The sequence below is a fragment of the Lemur catta genome, chromosome 16, assembly GCF_020740605.2.
Source record: "Lemur catta isolate mLemCat1 chromosome 16, mLemCat1.pri, whole genome shotgun sequence".
Classification (NCBI taxonomy): Eukaryota; Metazoa; Chordata; class Mammalia; order Primates; family Lemuridae; genus Lemur; species Lemur catta.
In genome coordinates, this window is record NC_059143.1 from 50,111,855 (window position 1) to 50,126,157 (window position 14,303).

At 34.6% G+C, this 14,303-nt stretch overlaps 1 protein-coding gene across 4 annotated transcripts in view; it reads left to right on the plus strand.

Annotated features, from left to right (window-relative positions):
* The window catches only part of SOCS6 (suppressor of cytokine signaling 6), a 33,782-nt gene extending 19,839 nt beyond the window's left edge, over positions 1 to 13,943 (plus strand). For all 4 annotated transcript variants that reach the window (XM_045527520.1, XM_045527522.1, XM_045527521.1 and 1 more), the window contains one exon: positions 8,283 to 13,943. In XM_045527520.1, the coding sequence (XP_045383476.1) occupies positions 8,408 to 10,015 (1,608 nt within the window). In that variant the 5' untranslated portion in view covers positions 8,283 to 8,407 and the 3' untranslated portion in view covers positions 10,016 to 13,943. The remainder of the gene's footprint in view (positions 1 to 8,282) is intronic.
* Positions 13,944 to 14,303: the final 360 nt, after the last annotated feature.

Sequence of the window (14,303 nt, forward strand, 5' to 3'; positions counted from 1 at the left end):
GTTTGCAGTTTTTCTCTGGTTTAATTTTGGTTTTCTTTATGCCATTATTTTGTGTTATGCAGAAATTTATACATTTTGCATTATCATATTTATCCATCTTTTCCTTTATGGATTCAAGGTTTTATGATAAAAAGGCCTTCTGCAATGCAAGATTTTTTTAAAAAGGGTTTTCTTCAGTTTTTATGTTTTTAAAAAATAAATGTTTACTAACTCATCTTTCTGGAATTTGACATAAGAAATAAAGTAAAAGCCTTCTTTCCCCACCACGCCCAAATGTTTATGCAACCTACTCATCATTCATTGATAAATGCACCTTTCCTCAATGGTTTAACGTGTCCTTTTAATGGCATACTCTTTCTGTATGTGTCTTGGTCTATTTCTTGACTCCTGTTGTCTTTTTCCCCCCTTCAGTTTTAAGCTGTTGCAGTATGTTTTAATATCTTGTATAGTTCATTCTCCTTCCTTTAGTCCTTCAGAATTTTTCTGACTCTTCATTCTTTATATAACAAAGTTAACTTCACTGTCATTTTGTCAAGTTTCTCAAAAAAGTTATTGATATTTTCTTGGGATTTTGAGTTAATATTTTGACAGGATTAAATTGTTTTAATCCAACAGCAAGATGTGTCTGTATATTTAGATGTATTATGATCCTCTGAGGAGTTTTAAAGTGATGTGATTCTTTACATTTCTTGTTATTTTACCTTTTATGAAGCTGTTATAAATAGAATCTAGTCTTTTAGTATATTTTATCAACCTTTTAAAATAATAGAATTACTAGTGATTTTTACGTATAACTTTTGTAATTGGACGCTTGACTGAGTTACTTTTTTCACCCTAATATAGTCATGCTGTGCATAACAACAATTTGGTCAATAGTGAGCTGAATATATTATGGTGGTCACATTAGATTATAATAGCATAATTTTACTGCACCTTTTCTATGTTTAGGTACATAAATACTTACCATTGTGTTACAGTTGCCTACAACATTCAGTACAGTAACGCACGGCACAGGTTGGTAGCCCAGGAGCAACAGGCTGCACCATCAAGGTCTGTGCAAGTGCACTCAGTGATGTGCGTGCAGTGACAGAATCGCCTCACATCGCACTTCTCAGGGCAACATCCCTATTGTTAAGTGTCTTAACTGTAGTTGTTCTGCTGTATCTGTTGTATTTCCAGGTATTTAATTATGTCATCTGTAAATAGTGTCAGTTTTGTCTCCTCTTTTCCAGTATTTATGCTTATTTCTTGCTCATGTCTAATTTGTTGGCTAATATGTTGAAAATAATGCTGATTTAATAGTATTAATAATTAACATCTTTGTGGCTGGCTTTTCAGCATTTCTTCAATATTCATTATAGCTCTCATTTTGTTAGGTATGTATCATAGTAAATGTCCATGTATTCCTATTTTACAAAGGATTTTAGGGAGGGGGCAGGGCTAAGGAATTGATTTTTAAATTTTTTCAGATTTTTTTTGTGACTTACAGCTACGATCATATGATTTTACCCCTTTGGTCTTTGGTAATTTAATTTATATTAATAAATTTCTAAAGTAGAGTCATGTTAGCAATCCTGGGATACCTTAGCTAGTTGTATTGTTTCCCCACTACTCCCAATGTTTGCTGATATTTAAGATTTGTACTTCAGTGTTCATAAGTGAGATTAGTTTGATTCTTTTTTTTTTTTTTTTTTAATGTGCCATGTCAAATTTTGGTGTCAATATTCTTTTGACTTCAGAAATATATTTGGGGTCAGGTGCGATGGCTCATGCCTGTAATCCTGGCACTCTGGGAGGCCAAGGTGGGAGGATTGCTTGAGGTCAGGAGTTCAGGACCAGCCTGAGCAAGAGGGAGACCCCCTCTCTACTAAAAAAAAAAAAAGAAAAAGAAAAAAATCAGCCAGGCGTGGTGGCAGTTGCCTGGAGTCCCAGCTACTTGGGAGGCTGAGGCAGGAGAATCACTGGAGCCCAGGAGTTTGAGGTTGCAGTGAGCTTGGCTGACACATGGCACACTCTAGCCCAGGCAACAAAGTGAGACTCTGTCTCAAACAAATAAATAAATTTGAGAGCTTTCTTTTTTCTCTTGTGCTCTGAAGAGGTATAGGGAGTATTGTTAGGTCTTTATTAACTTGTTTCTTTCTCCCCAAGGGAAAAGGGCTGTAGTGGCTCTTTGATCTGATCGTGTTCTCCATTTCCTTAACAAGTTAGTCTCTTTTGGATTCCTACTTCTCTCAATGCAAATTTTGGTTATATGTATTTTGCTAGAAAATTATCTATTCCATCTGAGTTTAAAATTAATTTTCATAGAATTTTCAAAGCACTTTTATATATTTTGATTTCTTATGAATCTATGGTTATTGCTCTATTTGTAATTTCGGATAAACACATTTCCTTTTTTTCCTTAATTATGCCAGCTAGTTGTTTGCCAGTTCAGTTTTCTGTTGTTTAATCAAAAAGCCAACTCTTAACAATGTTTAATGCTACTTTTCATTTTCTAATATATTAATTTGTGCTTCTGTCTTTATTTTTCTGCTTTTTGTTTTTCTTTTTTCATTCTAATTACTGACTTCTTGAATTGATTGTATAATTTATTTATTTTAATCTCTTACTGTTTTGTGTGTGTTTAAAGCTTTGAATTTTTCTGTGAGCCCAGTTTTAAGATATTGCACAATTGCACAGATTTTGATATATAGTATTTTTCCTATGTTAGTATTAATATATCATTTTTGTTCACTTTGAGATTTTCTCTTTGACTCATTATTTACGGGTGGTGATTTTACTTTAATTCATTTAATTTTCTTTTGCTTTTTCTATTTAGTTTTATTGCTTTGTAATCAATGAGGTCTTTCTGAGTTTTAAAATTTACTAAGGTTTTCATTGTGGCCTAATTTATTGTCACATTTATTAACTCTTCCATAGGTTCTTGAAAAGGAGATGTGTTCTCAGTTTTAGGATGCAGAATTTCATATATCTAATAAATAAAATATGTAAATTAAATCTGCTATATTCTTCATTTTTGTTTACTTCATTTTCTTGGACCAGAAGAGACGTCTTAATGCTGTTCCATTTTGTGTGTAAAGATTTTTGGCAGATCTTCATCTTCATTGTGGAATATATCTTTTATAATATGCCCCTTGTCACTTTGACCAGTTTTCTTTGAATGTAATTCTGTCTCATATTATTGTTACTTTAGCTTCCTTGTTGCTAGCATATACCTTTTCCCATTCTTTTCTGTTAGAGGGTTTTGTTTTCCCCAAATCATTCAGGATTGGTATTTGTTGGTTAATTGAAAAGCTTCAGTACACTGGGGATTCATGTACTTTTAAAACATTTTATTTTAAAGCAGTACATTTTTTCATTAATTTCTAAATGGAGGACCAATGTCTTTTCTTTAAATATCCATTGAGTTAACACAGTATCAGTCTGAATTATATAATCTATGTCCTTACATAATACATCATCTAGGATTTCCAGTTTAGCATTTCCTTTAAGTAGAATTAGAAGTTAATTGCATTTGCTAAGCAACCTTTGTATACAGGCCTAATTTTTAAAAATAATGTTTGCCTAGTCTTTTAGTGGTTTTGCCTGTACCTAATTCCACAGGCAATTTTTTTTAGCTATCTGCATTTATTTAGTATTTACAGCTTTATTAGCTCTATTTTTATAGAAATGATTTTTTAAAAATACATTTATTTATTTATATTTTAAATCACGTAATGAGTTTAAAATCAAAAAAGTTTAGATCCGGGCATCATCCATGTCCAGGAACTATTTTAGGTGCTGGGAACGTAACAGTGACCAATAGTGACGATATTCCTTATCTCAGGTAGAAGACACTGAATACAGCTAACTGATGGGATAGGAACCTCACAGACGTGGTGAAGAACAGAATAGTTGGAAAGAGTTGGCTAAAAGAGATTTTATGGTATTTTGAGATTTTCCGAGATAATTTGTTTTACTGTGTTCTTTCTGTATAACATATGATTGAGTTTTGTTTTTTTTTTTTTTAACCAGACCTTAAAATCTTTTCCTTCTAATAATTGAGTTTATCCCAGTTATATTTGCTGTTGCCATTCTTTTTGTCTTTATTATGTGGTCTGTTCCTTCCCTCATTTTTTCTATTCTCCCTTTTTGGAAAGGTTTTAGTATCTGTTCCTTATTTTTCCTTTTTTACCAAGAGAATGTGTACTCACAGATTCAGGAGCAGTGGAGTAGAATCTAAGGAACTGAAATGGAAGGGCATGAACTATGGCATGCTCAAAAATTGACAGTGCAGCTGTGGTGCAGAGAGATTTACAGCAGTGTAAACTCATCCTGTTAACTTTTTATGTGAATGCTTTTGCTTTACCTTAAAGTCTTTCTCTTTGTTTTTTTAAACTATCTTCACAGATGATTTAAGCCTTTGGTTATCAAAATGTAGTCTGTGGATCCCCTTTCATAATAATGCTGAAGCATTAGTTGCCGTTTTCACTGACAGTGGAAAAAGCACAATGGTGAATAAAATTGATGCCTTACCATGAGTCAAGGCAGTGGCACCAAATGGTACCAGTAGTATTGTAATAGTCATATGTTCTTTACTGTCAAGCACTTTGTTGAAAAAGAAAATTCCTTAAAGTTATACTTTAAGAATGCCATTGTTGAAGGTGTAAAAATTATTACTTTTATTAAATCTTTACCCTGAGTCTACATCTTTTTAAAACCCTTATCATGAAATGGAAGTATTTAAAGAGCACTTTCCAGTACATACTGAAGAAGGATGGATGGGTGACGGTTGTTTGAATTGCTGGCTGTACTAGCTGTCTAGCAGCTTTCTTTGTGAATTACCATTTTTACTTAAAAGAACAATTAACAGACATACAGTATGGTTATTCATCTTGGGTTTAGTAGATATTTCCTCATAAGTGATCAAAATGAGCCTGCCACTTCAATTAAAACAATTCATAATGTTGTTGCCAATGATAAAATTCAAAGTTTCAAGCAAAAATTGCAGTTGTGGAAAACTTGTATCTACCATTATTGGTTTAACTACTTCTCAGTACTTAAAATACTTTTCTAATGAGATCAGTGGTAATATTCACAAACATGATTTTTTGATGTTATATAATGATATAATGAATACATGAGGTTGAAAAATCGTGCATGGATAAAAGATTCATTCAAAATGCAAGATAGACCAATGGATTTCAATGTTATGGAGTAAAAAAAAAAATCTTGACATAGTTTCAGATTTCACAGTACAATTTAAGTTTTGATTTTTTGAGGTGGGTCTTGCTATGTTGCCCAGACTGGTCTTGAACTCCCAGCCTCAAGTTATCCTCTCACCTCAGCTTCCCAAGTAGCTGGAATTATAGCCATTCACCACCACACTTGGCTAATGCAATTTAACTTTTAAGAAACTATCACTCATTGAGTTTTGGTATAGTGTCAAAGAATAATACCCATAATTATATGAAAAGGTTATTAAATGAAACATATTCTTCCCTTTTTCAACTATGTGGGAGGCTGGATTTTCTTCTTACACTTTAACTGAAACAACATACAGTAGTTTCAGTTACCCACAGTCAGCATGGTCTGAAAACAGGTGAGTACAATACAATAAGATATTTCGAGAGAGAGAGAGAGAGAGAGAGAGAGAGAGAGACACCATATTTGCATAACTTTTATTATAGCATATTGTATAATTGTTCCATTTTATTATTAATCTCTTGCTGTGCCTATTTTATAAATTAAACTTTACCATAGGTGTGTATGTATAGGAAAAAACAGTATACTATACCTAGGGTTCAGTGCTGTCTGTGTTTCTGGGGGTCTTGGGATGAATGTATCCCCTGTGGATAAGGGGTGGGGGCTACTGTGCTGTAACAGATTCAGATGCAAAGCAGACATGAGAGTCCAGCTGTCTTCTCTAATGTAAAGTGATGCTACTTCTTTCATTGATTTTTATTGTTTGCAAAAATAGAGTTCGAATTCTGGATCTGCTGTTTCCTAGTAGCAAATTATTTAACATCCTTGGGGGAGATTCTTATCTCTCTGAGTGGGACTCAATTTCCTCATTTGTAAAATGGGGATAATAAAGTTGTTTTGTTTGTTGAAAGTTAAGTAGTTGTTTGGTCTTTTTAGTTTTTTCATCGGGTGTTATGATGACTGACAGGCGTGACTACCTCAAGTCCTTACTTAAAAAAAGGCTAAAATTATTTGAAGATGTTATTTTCTGCCCATATGGATAAAGTATTCTGTAAATGTCTAAAACTTTTTCCCTTGAAACCTTTATACACACTTTCAAGTGTATGTGTAAACTTAAAATTTTACAATTAAAAAGCAGTAAAACTAATTCAGAACATTTACTGAGGCATGAGACAGATGGTAATCCTATAAAAAGATGGCATATATTTTTGAATGTGCAAACAGAAAAACAGATACTCTTAAAAATTTCAGAGTAATCTTTGCCTAGAAAATGAAGGGGAGAGATAAAAGACCATATGGCCTAATAGAACTTTTTATAGTTTCTAATGTCTATGATTGAATTTCATTTCTTTAATATTAGTATTGATGAATAGTTTGTAAATATGGATTGGTAGTTGAAAAAGGAATAATTTTCAAGTAGGTCATTGCCAAATACTTTTATTGTGGTTGCCAGTCTCTTGTTTTCTGGGGTATGGATGTAATAGTGGGAAGCAGAACCATTAGAACCCCAAATTTAGTGGGGTTAATTTAAATGTGAATACCTAATACCTTGGAATCAGTTCCTGACTCTGCTATCAAGGCAGTTACACACATTATGCTTGAGTAGAAAATGTGGTATTTAGTGAGTTCATCTAATATACACTCAGTTTAATATTTAAAAGCAACTGGTGTTGCAAATATTTTAAGTATTTTATTTTTTTACAACTTGTTAAAAAACAGTACATGGCAGTAGACTTTTAAAAATTGTTTCTTTTATGGATGTGATATTGCTGATCCTCTGCTAGGTTGTCTGAGTGGTTTTTAGTAAGAATGATCTCACGCAGATGCCATCTATCCACCAACCAAATCCTGTCTATAACTAAACGTAGGCATTTATCAAATTTTTCTTTCTTCTTATATTACTGTTTATCCATCCATATTTCTGTCTCTCCTTCTGGATTAGGAAACCATAGTAATTTGTTAATCTGCATATCATCATACAGGGCTGGTCACATAGTAGGGACTTAGTAAATGCAGAGTGAATTAATGAACATGATCAGAGTTGTTTTTCATCAGGAAGCTGGTGCTAAACTGCTGGGTCGGGAGGTCAGAATCTTGCTCTCGGTTTTATTGGCGTTTATTAGTCAAGCTAATCATCTTGTTATGGCATTATAATCTGATGGTTGCAGAAAAGGCAGAACATGGCCCTAGAGGAAATAAACCACTGTGCAGAGTTTAAACAGAATGTCTTTGTAAAGCAATATTACAGTGACCATTTAATGTGACTTAGGGAATCGAGATTTTTTCATATGAAATGACTTTCAGAAAGTCTTTAGAGAATTGAAATCCTACCATTCTGATGATGGAACAACGTACCAAAAAAGTTTAGAAAATAAATTTCTGGATACAGAAGTAAAAATTTACCATGGGAAATTACAAAAAAGAAGAGTGAGAAATAATAGTTCTGGAAATATGCTTCATAATCTTTCATCCTGCAAGCATTTGTCTTCTCCATGCTGTGTGCTCAGTACTGGGAATGTGAAGGTGAATGAGCGCTGTTCTCAAAGAACTCACCTACACATTTCTAGACAGTTTGTCACAGATTATGGTATTCTTTTTATTTATTTTTACAGATGTTTAAGTATTTTAAAATGTTTATAAGCTGTTAAGGAATTGACTAGAGTTGTTATTCTCCCATTTCCATGGAGAGCCGCCTTTATCGAGGGTCTTGCTGGGACCCAGACTGTGGAAGGGCAGAGCGGGAGCAGAGTGAGTGCTGAAGGTGTGTGTGGGTCTGTGTAAAGTGCAGTTGGGGAGGATGTGAACACTGGCCCTTATAGTAAAGATTCTACATAAAAAGAGTTGCAGAAAGAAAGGAAGGTAGACTAGGGCTTGTTCTTTAAGCATTATCAGATATTTGCCCAATGCTCATTGTGTAGTAGGCAGTGACCTACTCTGCTGGGTGAAAAAGAAAGAAATCCTTGTCCTAACAGAGCTGACACTCTTAAGAAAAGTCTCAGGCATTCTTGTTCAGAAGCTAAAGGATTAAAATTGAGTAAAATAAAACTTTCTGGAAATATTTTTTAATACGACTTTTTTTTTTTTTTTTTTTTTTTTAGAAAATGGCTCCAAAGGTTAAATGAAGCTGGAAAAATACATAGATGCAGCATCGCAGCCTCTCCAGATGTTTACGGATAATATTCCAGAGAGAGGTTGATCCCCTTGGATTAGGTAACTAGTCATAATGAAGAAAATTAGTCTTAAAACCTTCCGGAAATCTTTTAACTTGAATAAAAGTAAAGAAGAAACTGATTTCATGGTAGTCCAACAACCATCACTAGCCAGTGACTTTGGAAAAGATGATTCCTTATTTGGTAGCTGCTACGGTAAAGATATGGCCAGCTGTGATATCAACAGTGAAGATGAAAAAGGTGGCAAAACCAGATCAAAAAGTGAAAGCCTGATGGGTACGTTAAAAAGGAGGCTTTCTGCGAAACAGAAGCCGAAAGGTAAGGCCAGCACGCCCTCTGGGAGCTCTGCCGATGAGGATACCTTCTCCTCCTCCTCAGCACCGATAGTCTTTAAAGATGTGAGAGCTCAGAGGCCGATAAGGTCCACGTCCCTCCGCAGTCATCACTACAGTCCCACCCCCTGGCCTCTTCGACCTACAAACTCCGAGGAGACGTGCATCAAGATGGAGGTGAGAGTCAAAGCCTTGGTTCACTCTTCTAGTCCGAGTCCCGCGCTGAATGGCGTTCGGAAGGATTTTCACGACCTTCAGTCTGAGACTGCGTGCCAGGAGCAGGCTAATTCACTGAAGAGTTCAGCTTCTCAGAATGGAGACCTGCATCTCCACCTGGATGAACATGTGCCTGTAGTTATTGGACTTATGCCTCAGGACTACATTCAGTATACCGTGCCTTTAGATGAGGGGATGTATCCTCTGGAAGGATCGCGTAGCTATTGTCTGGACAGTTCTTCTCCCATGGAAGTCTCCGCGGTTCCTCCTCAAGTGGGAGGGCGCTCTTTCCCTGAAGATGAGAATCAGGTAGACCAGGACCTAGTTGTGGCCCCAGAGATCTTTGTGGAGCAGCCGGTGAACGGCTTGTTGATTGCCACCGCAGGAGTCATGCTGCAGAGCCCCAGAGCGGGTCACGATGATGTTCCTCCACTCTCACCATTGCTACCTCCAATGCAGAATAATCAAATCCAAAGGAACTTCGGTGGACTCACTGGCGCAGATGTCCACGTGGCTGAAAGTATGCACTGTCATTTGAATTTTGATCCTAACTCCGCGCCTGGGGTTGCAAGAGTTTATGACTCAGTGCAAAGTAGTGGTCCCATGGTTGTGACAAGCCTTACAGAGGAGCTGAAAAAACTTGCAAAACAAGGATGGTACTGGGGACCAATCACTCGCTGGGAGGCTGAGGGGAAGCTAGCAAATGTGCCAGATGGTTCTTTTCTTGTTCGGGACAGTTCTGATGACCGTTACCTTTTAAGCTTGAGCTTTCGCTCCCATGGTAAAACACTTCACACTAGAATCGAGCACTCAAATGGTAGGTTTAGCTTTTATGAACAACCAGATGTGGAAGGACATACATCCATAGTCGACCTAATTGAACATTCAATCAGGGACTCTGAAAATGGAGCTTTTTGTTATTCAAGGTCTCGGCTGCCTGGATCTGCAACTTACCCTGTCAGACTGACCAACCCAGTGTCCCGGTTCATGCAGGTGCGTTCTTTGCAGTACCTGTGTCGTTTTGTTATACGTCAGTATACCAGAATAGACTTAATTCAGAAACTGCCTTTGCCAAACAAAATGAAGGATTATTTACAGGAGAAGCACTACTGAAAGATTGAGAACCCTGCATCTTGCACTTTGGGAATAAGAAAAAGAGATTGAAATACAGTTTACAAACTTTTATTGCCATCAAAATCTTTTGCTGCCATAACTCTTTCAGTTTTATGTGTAAAAGAATTGTTAATTTGTTTAGGGGTGGGGAAGTGTCTGCAAGGTGTCTTGGGTTTATTTTGGTTCTTTAAAAAGGGAAGTCTCGAGGTTTTAGAAGTGTGAATTATCTTTCATCAATGTGCAGAATCACAATGTGAATTATCAAATTCTCCTTAACCCCTCCCAGTCCTTTGCTGCTATCCACTGTGATTTTTATGCATTAAAAGCACATTTCATGTGTATTAAACCCTAAGTAAAGTTGAATGAAACTTAGAGTGAAAATTGCTATGTCTTTTTAAATGGCCCATTTTCAAAAGATAGTGTTGAATAAACATACCTATGTGATAAAACAGAATTTACATATACACTGAAAATGATTTTTTTAAATTCCTACTTTAAAAAGATTTATTTAGAATTGTGAATTGACATAATCTTGGGTAATAAAATGCAGATCTGCAACATATCTTTTACAGTGCTCTTTTCTAAATTATTTCTAAGGTTGTGCTCATTTTTTTGGTTGTGAAAAGTTGAATTTTTCTGTTGCCTTCATTTTCATCTTTTGGTTTGTCTATTTTAATAAATGGCCTTACATTTTAAAATTGTAAAGAAATGTATACCACCGATTTAGAAATTGTTGCCTTTTCTGTCATTAAACTCGGGTACAAATTGGCATAACATATAAAGACCTATGAAACTAGAACTATTATTAAAGAAATATTAGATGATCATAGTTTCCTGTGATAGCATTTTTTTGTCTTCTTTATACTTTCCTTTGGTAAAATGTTTTATCTGTGATTTCTTTAGCTTAGTCAACATTTCCTTAGGTGAATTTGATTGTACAACTAATTTTCATAAATGGACTGGATTCTCTTGCAACACTGAAGTTTATATAAAGTTTTAAATTGATTTGACTAGAAAGGAATCATTGTTTTAAAGTTAGATTTATATTTTTCTTTTACATAGTCACTATTAAGTGTACTGGATTTGACCACTCCTTCCCCTCACTTTAAACAACCCTCAATGACTTTAGTTAAAACACTGTGGAAATTGTGGAGCAGTTTTTCTCACAGGTGAAAAAAATGCTAAAACTGTTATCAGAAATATGGAAGTTTCATTGCCTATTATTTGTACTGCCATTTACAAGTATTTTTTTGGTTTCTTTTTTAATTTAGCTAAATCTTAAGAAATTTGGCATCACTGTTTTATCTCTGAGTTAGTTGTGGGGGGAGGATGTTATGCCCAATAATTTTTAGTTATTTTGAAATGTGTAGTGTTTATTCATTTCACAATTCTGCAACTTATGTCGTATTTGGTGATTGCCCTGTCCAGAAGATGTTTCCAGCTACACAACTTTAAAGAAAATGGTTCCATCTCAGATGAAACATGTAATTTGAGATGTTTCTTCCTTCGTCATTTAAAGTTTTCCCGTCTCTTACCCACTTTAAACACTAGGGTGAAGGTCTTAGGTCAGACTTATTCGTTTGTCATTCAGACATATCTGTATCTCACTTTTTTCTCTATTTGTTTTTTAGGGTCAGAACTGAGATATTACCAAGAAAAGGCACAGTGCCATGATACCATGGTGTTATGATATTTTAACTTAAAGGGGGAAAGGTACTTAATTTTGGTGGAATGTTGATTGTACCTTGTTACAAAGACTCCTTTTTCATTTTCTGAGATGTTTTCACCTAATAAGATGGAATATGGAGTATACTGTAATAATATAATTTAAATATTCACTATAAGCTATTTGGATTAAGAACTATTACAGAGTTGTAAGCTTGTTATCAAATTAATGCAAGACATTTAAACTATTTTTTTGCAAAACTATTTATTTTTAAACAACTTAAAATATATCTAGGGTGAGTTAAAAGTCCCTGTGCATCTATATTAGATGGCAGGTATTGTCACAGAGTCACTGTGTATTAATAATAAATGTTGAAATGGAGCATTTACATGTCCTCTTCGTGAGATCATGGTGCACAGAGGTCTTTGGACTGCCCTGACCTGTCTTATGTGGACATAACCTGTTCCCCACATTTTCTCTTGATGCCACGTGGTTAAGATCCACCCATTTAGTGTCAAGATTATTCTGATTTTCATCTAAATGTTTTAAAATTGTGTTTTGTGTTTTAATGGAGGGCAAGTCTTGATAGTGTTCTAATCCAGAAAGCCAATTTTTGATGTGCTTTTGTATATTCATTATATATAATCCTTTAAAGTAATATGCCCTGTTCTTATCCAACTTGAAATCATTAGATTCTGATAGTGTAATAATAAAAATGAAAATATTTGCCAAAAAACTGAATTTACAAGCAGAAAAGTATATTGCCAAAAAATTAAATTTACCAGCAGAAAGATGTATTGCAAAATTTCTTCTTTTGTGTGGAAAGGTATCCATTTGGCATAGGTAGCACAACATAATGTGAAAGATCGGCTTTATATGAAACTAAAACAGTCTCGTTAAAAGTGGAAAGGGGGATAAAAGAGAACTCTTCATCCTGTAGTTTGGTCTAGATACAATTTGGTTAAATTTTTGGATCCTATTGAAAGGTAACTTACAGATGATAGGGACACAACTTGTAAGTGATTTTAAGTATGTGCTTCTAAAAATCGGAGCTCAAGGCAAGAAAAAGAAAACAGGAAAGCTGCATCCATTTGCCATAATAAGTGAATCAGAATTTTTTTTTATCAAATATTTCATCACAAAACATGGAGGCCAGAAACTATTTTTAGGCTTTCTAGGACACTATTATGCAGTTTTATGAACGAGAAAGCTATGAAAGTACTTGAAATATCTCACTCTTTTTCTAAGGAAAACTATTCTTTTTCTACTTGGTGCAATAATCTGAAAATTTAGAAGGTCAAAATATTATATCACAGGAAATGATCATAGAACTAAAAATAAGTTTTAAGGAAACCAGCTACACAGGGCAACCATCTTGCTGTTGAAGAAAATCATGTGCCAAAAGACCATAAATTATTGGCATATAGAAAATAAAACCTAAAGTATACATTATAATTTCTGAGCCAGTATTATTTAAACAGGATAAAAATTACTAAAATCTTACTTAGGTTTATGCAATGTCTCTGCCAGTGCTAAATATCTTTGTAAACAGTGCTTTCGGAAATGCCAATTTTAATTTCTGTACATTTCACATTGTATATGAGAGCAATTGCTTCATGAATGATTCAAAATAATATATTTCATTTAAATTTGAATTGCTTTTCATCAATGTGAAGTCTTAATTTGAAAATGAAATCACACTACCAGCAATAGACAGTTTTGTTGAATACGCTAATAAGGAACAGTAGCCAGTTCCATAAATAACTGTAAAATTCTAAAAGTGTTGGTACGCAAGTAATCACAAATTGGTTTTGTTTTAATACTTTTTTAATCCTGTAAAGAAGGTTTTTTATAAACATCCTTTTTATTAATCAACCATAACATGGCAAAATGCATAGTTGCTATTTCTGAAAAGTGATCCAAACTCTACATCCAGAGATGATGAAAAATTCTTATAGAATTTTGTAATGAGTATACATGTTGGGTTAAAGAAATTTCATAGTTGTTGGAGTGCCATGAAATTAATACTTGCAATTCAGATTGCTGTAGTTTACACTTTTTCTGTATGTTTCAAATCAGGTGTGTATCATTTGTACTGAGAACACCACAGAACGAATTATCCAAAGTCCATTGATTTTAATATGTGTTTTGGTTTGTAAACAAATTATAGTAATTTCTTGCACATTTTTGGAAATTAATTGTAGAAGAATTTATGTATCTGCTTCTAGATACAGTGTGTAAATAAAAATTTCATTCACAAGATCTGCCTTGTAGTCTATTTAATACCCTGGTGCAGTGTCTGATTTTAATTAGTATGGTGTTAACTAGATAATTTCTGGGTGCCCATGAACAGGGCAGAGGCTGGAGGGTGGGAGCCAGTAAATTTTAGTAAAAAGGGAAAAGTAGAATCATGTCACTAATGGAAGATTAGCCAAGCAAATTAGGAGTCAGCCAGTGATGCTGATATACTAACGAGTGTGGGTGACCATGAGCATGAGAGGAGACTGCTGTTGTGACGACAGATAATTCGCTGAAAACCGAATTCAGAACTTCCATGAGGTACCATTGTGCTCACCATTGCCAATTTCCTTTACTCCCTACCTTTTCCCCCCACCTTTAAAT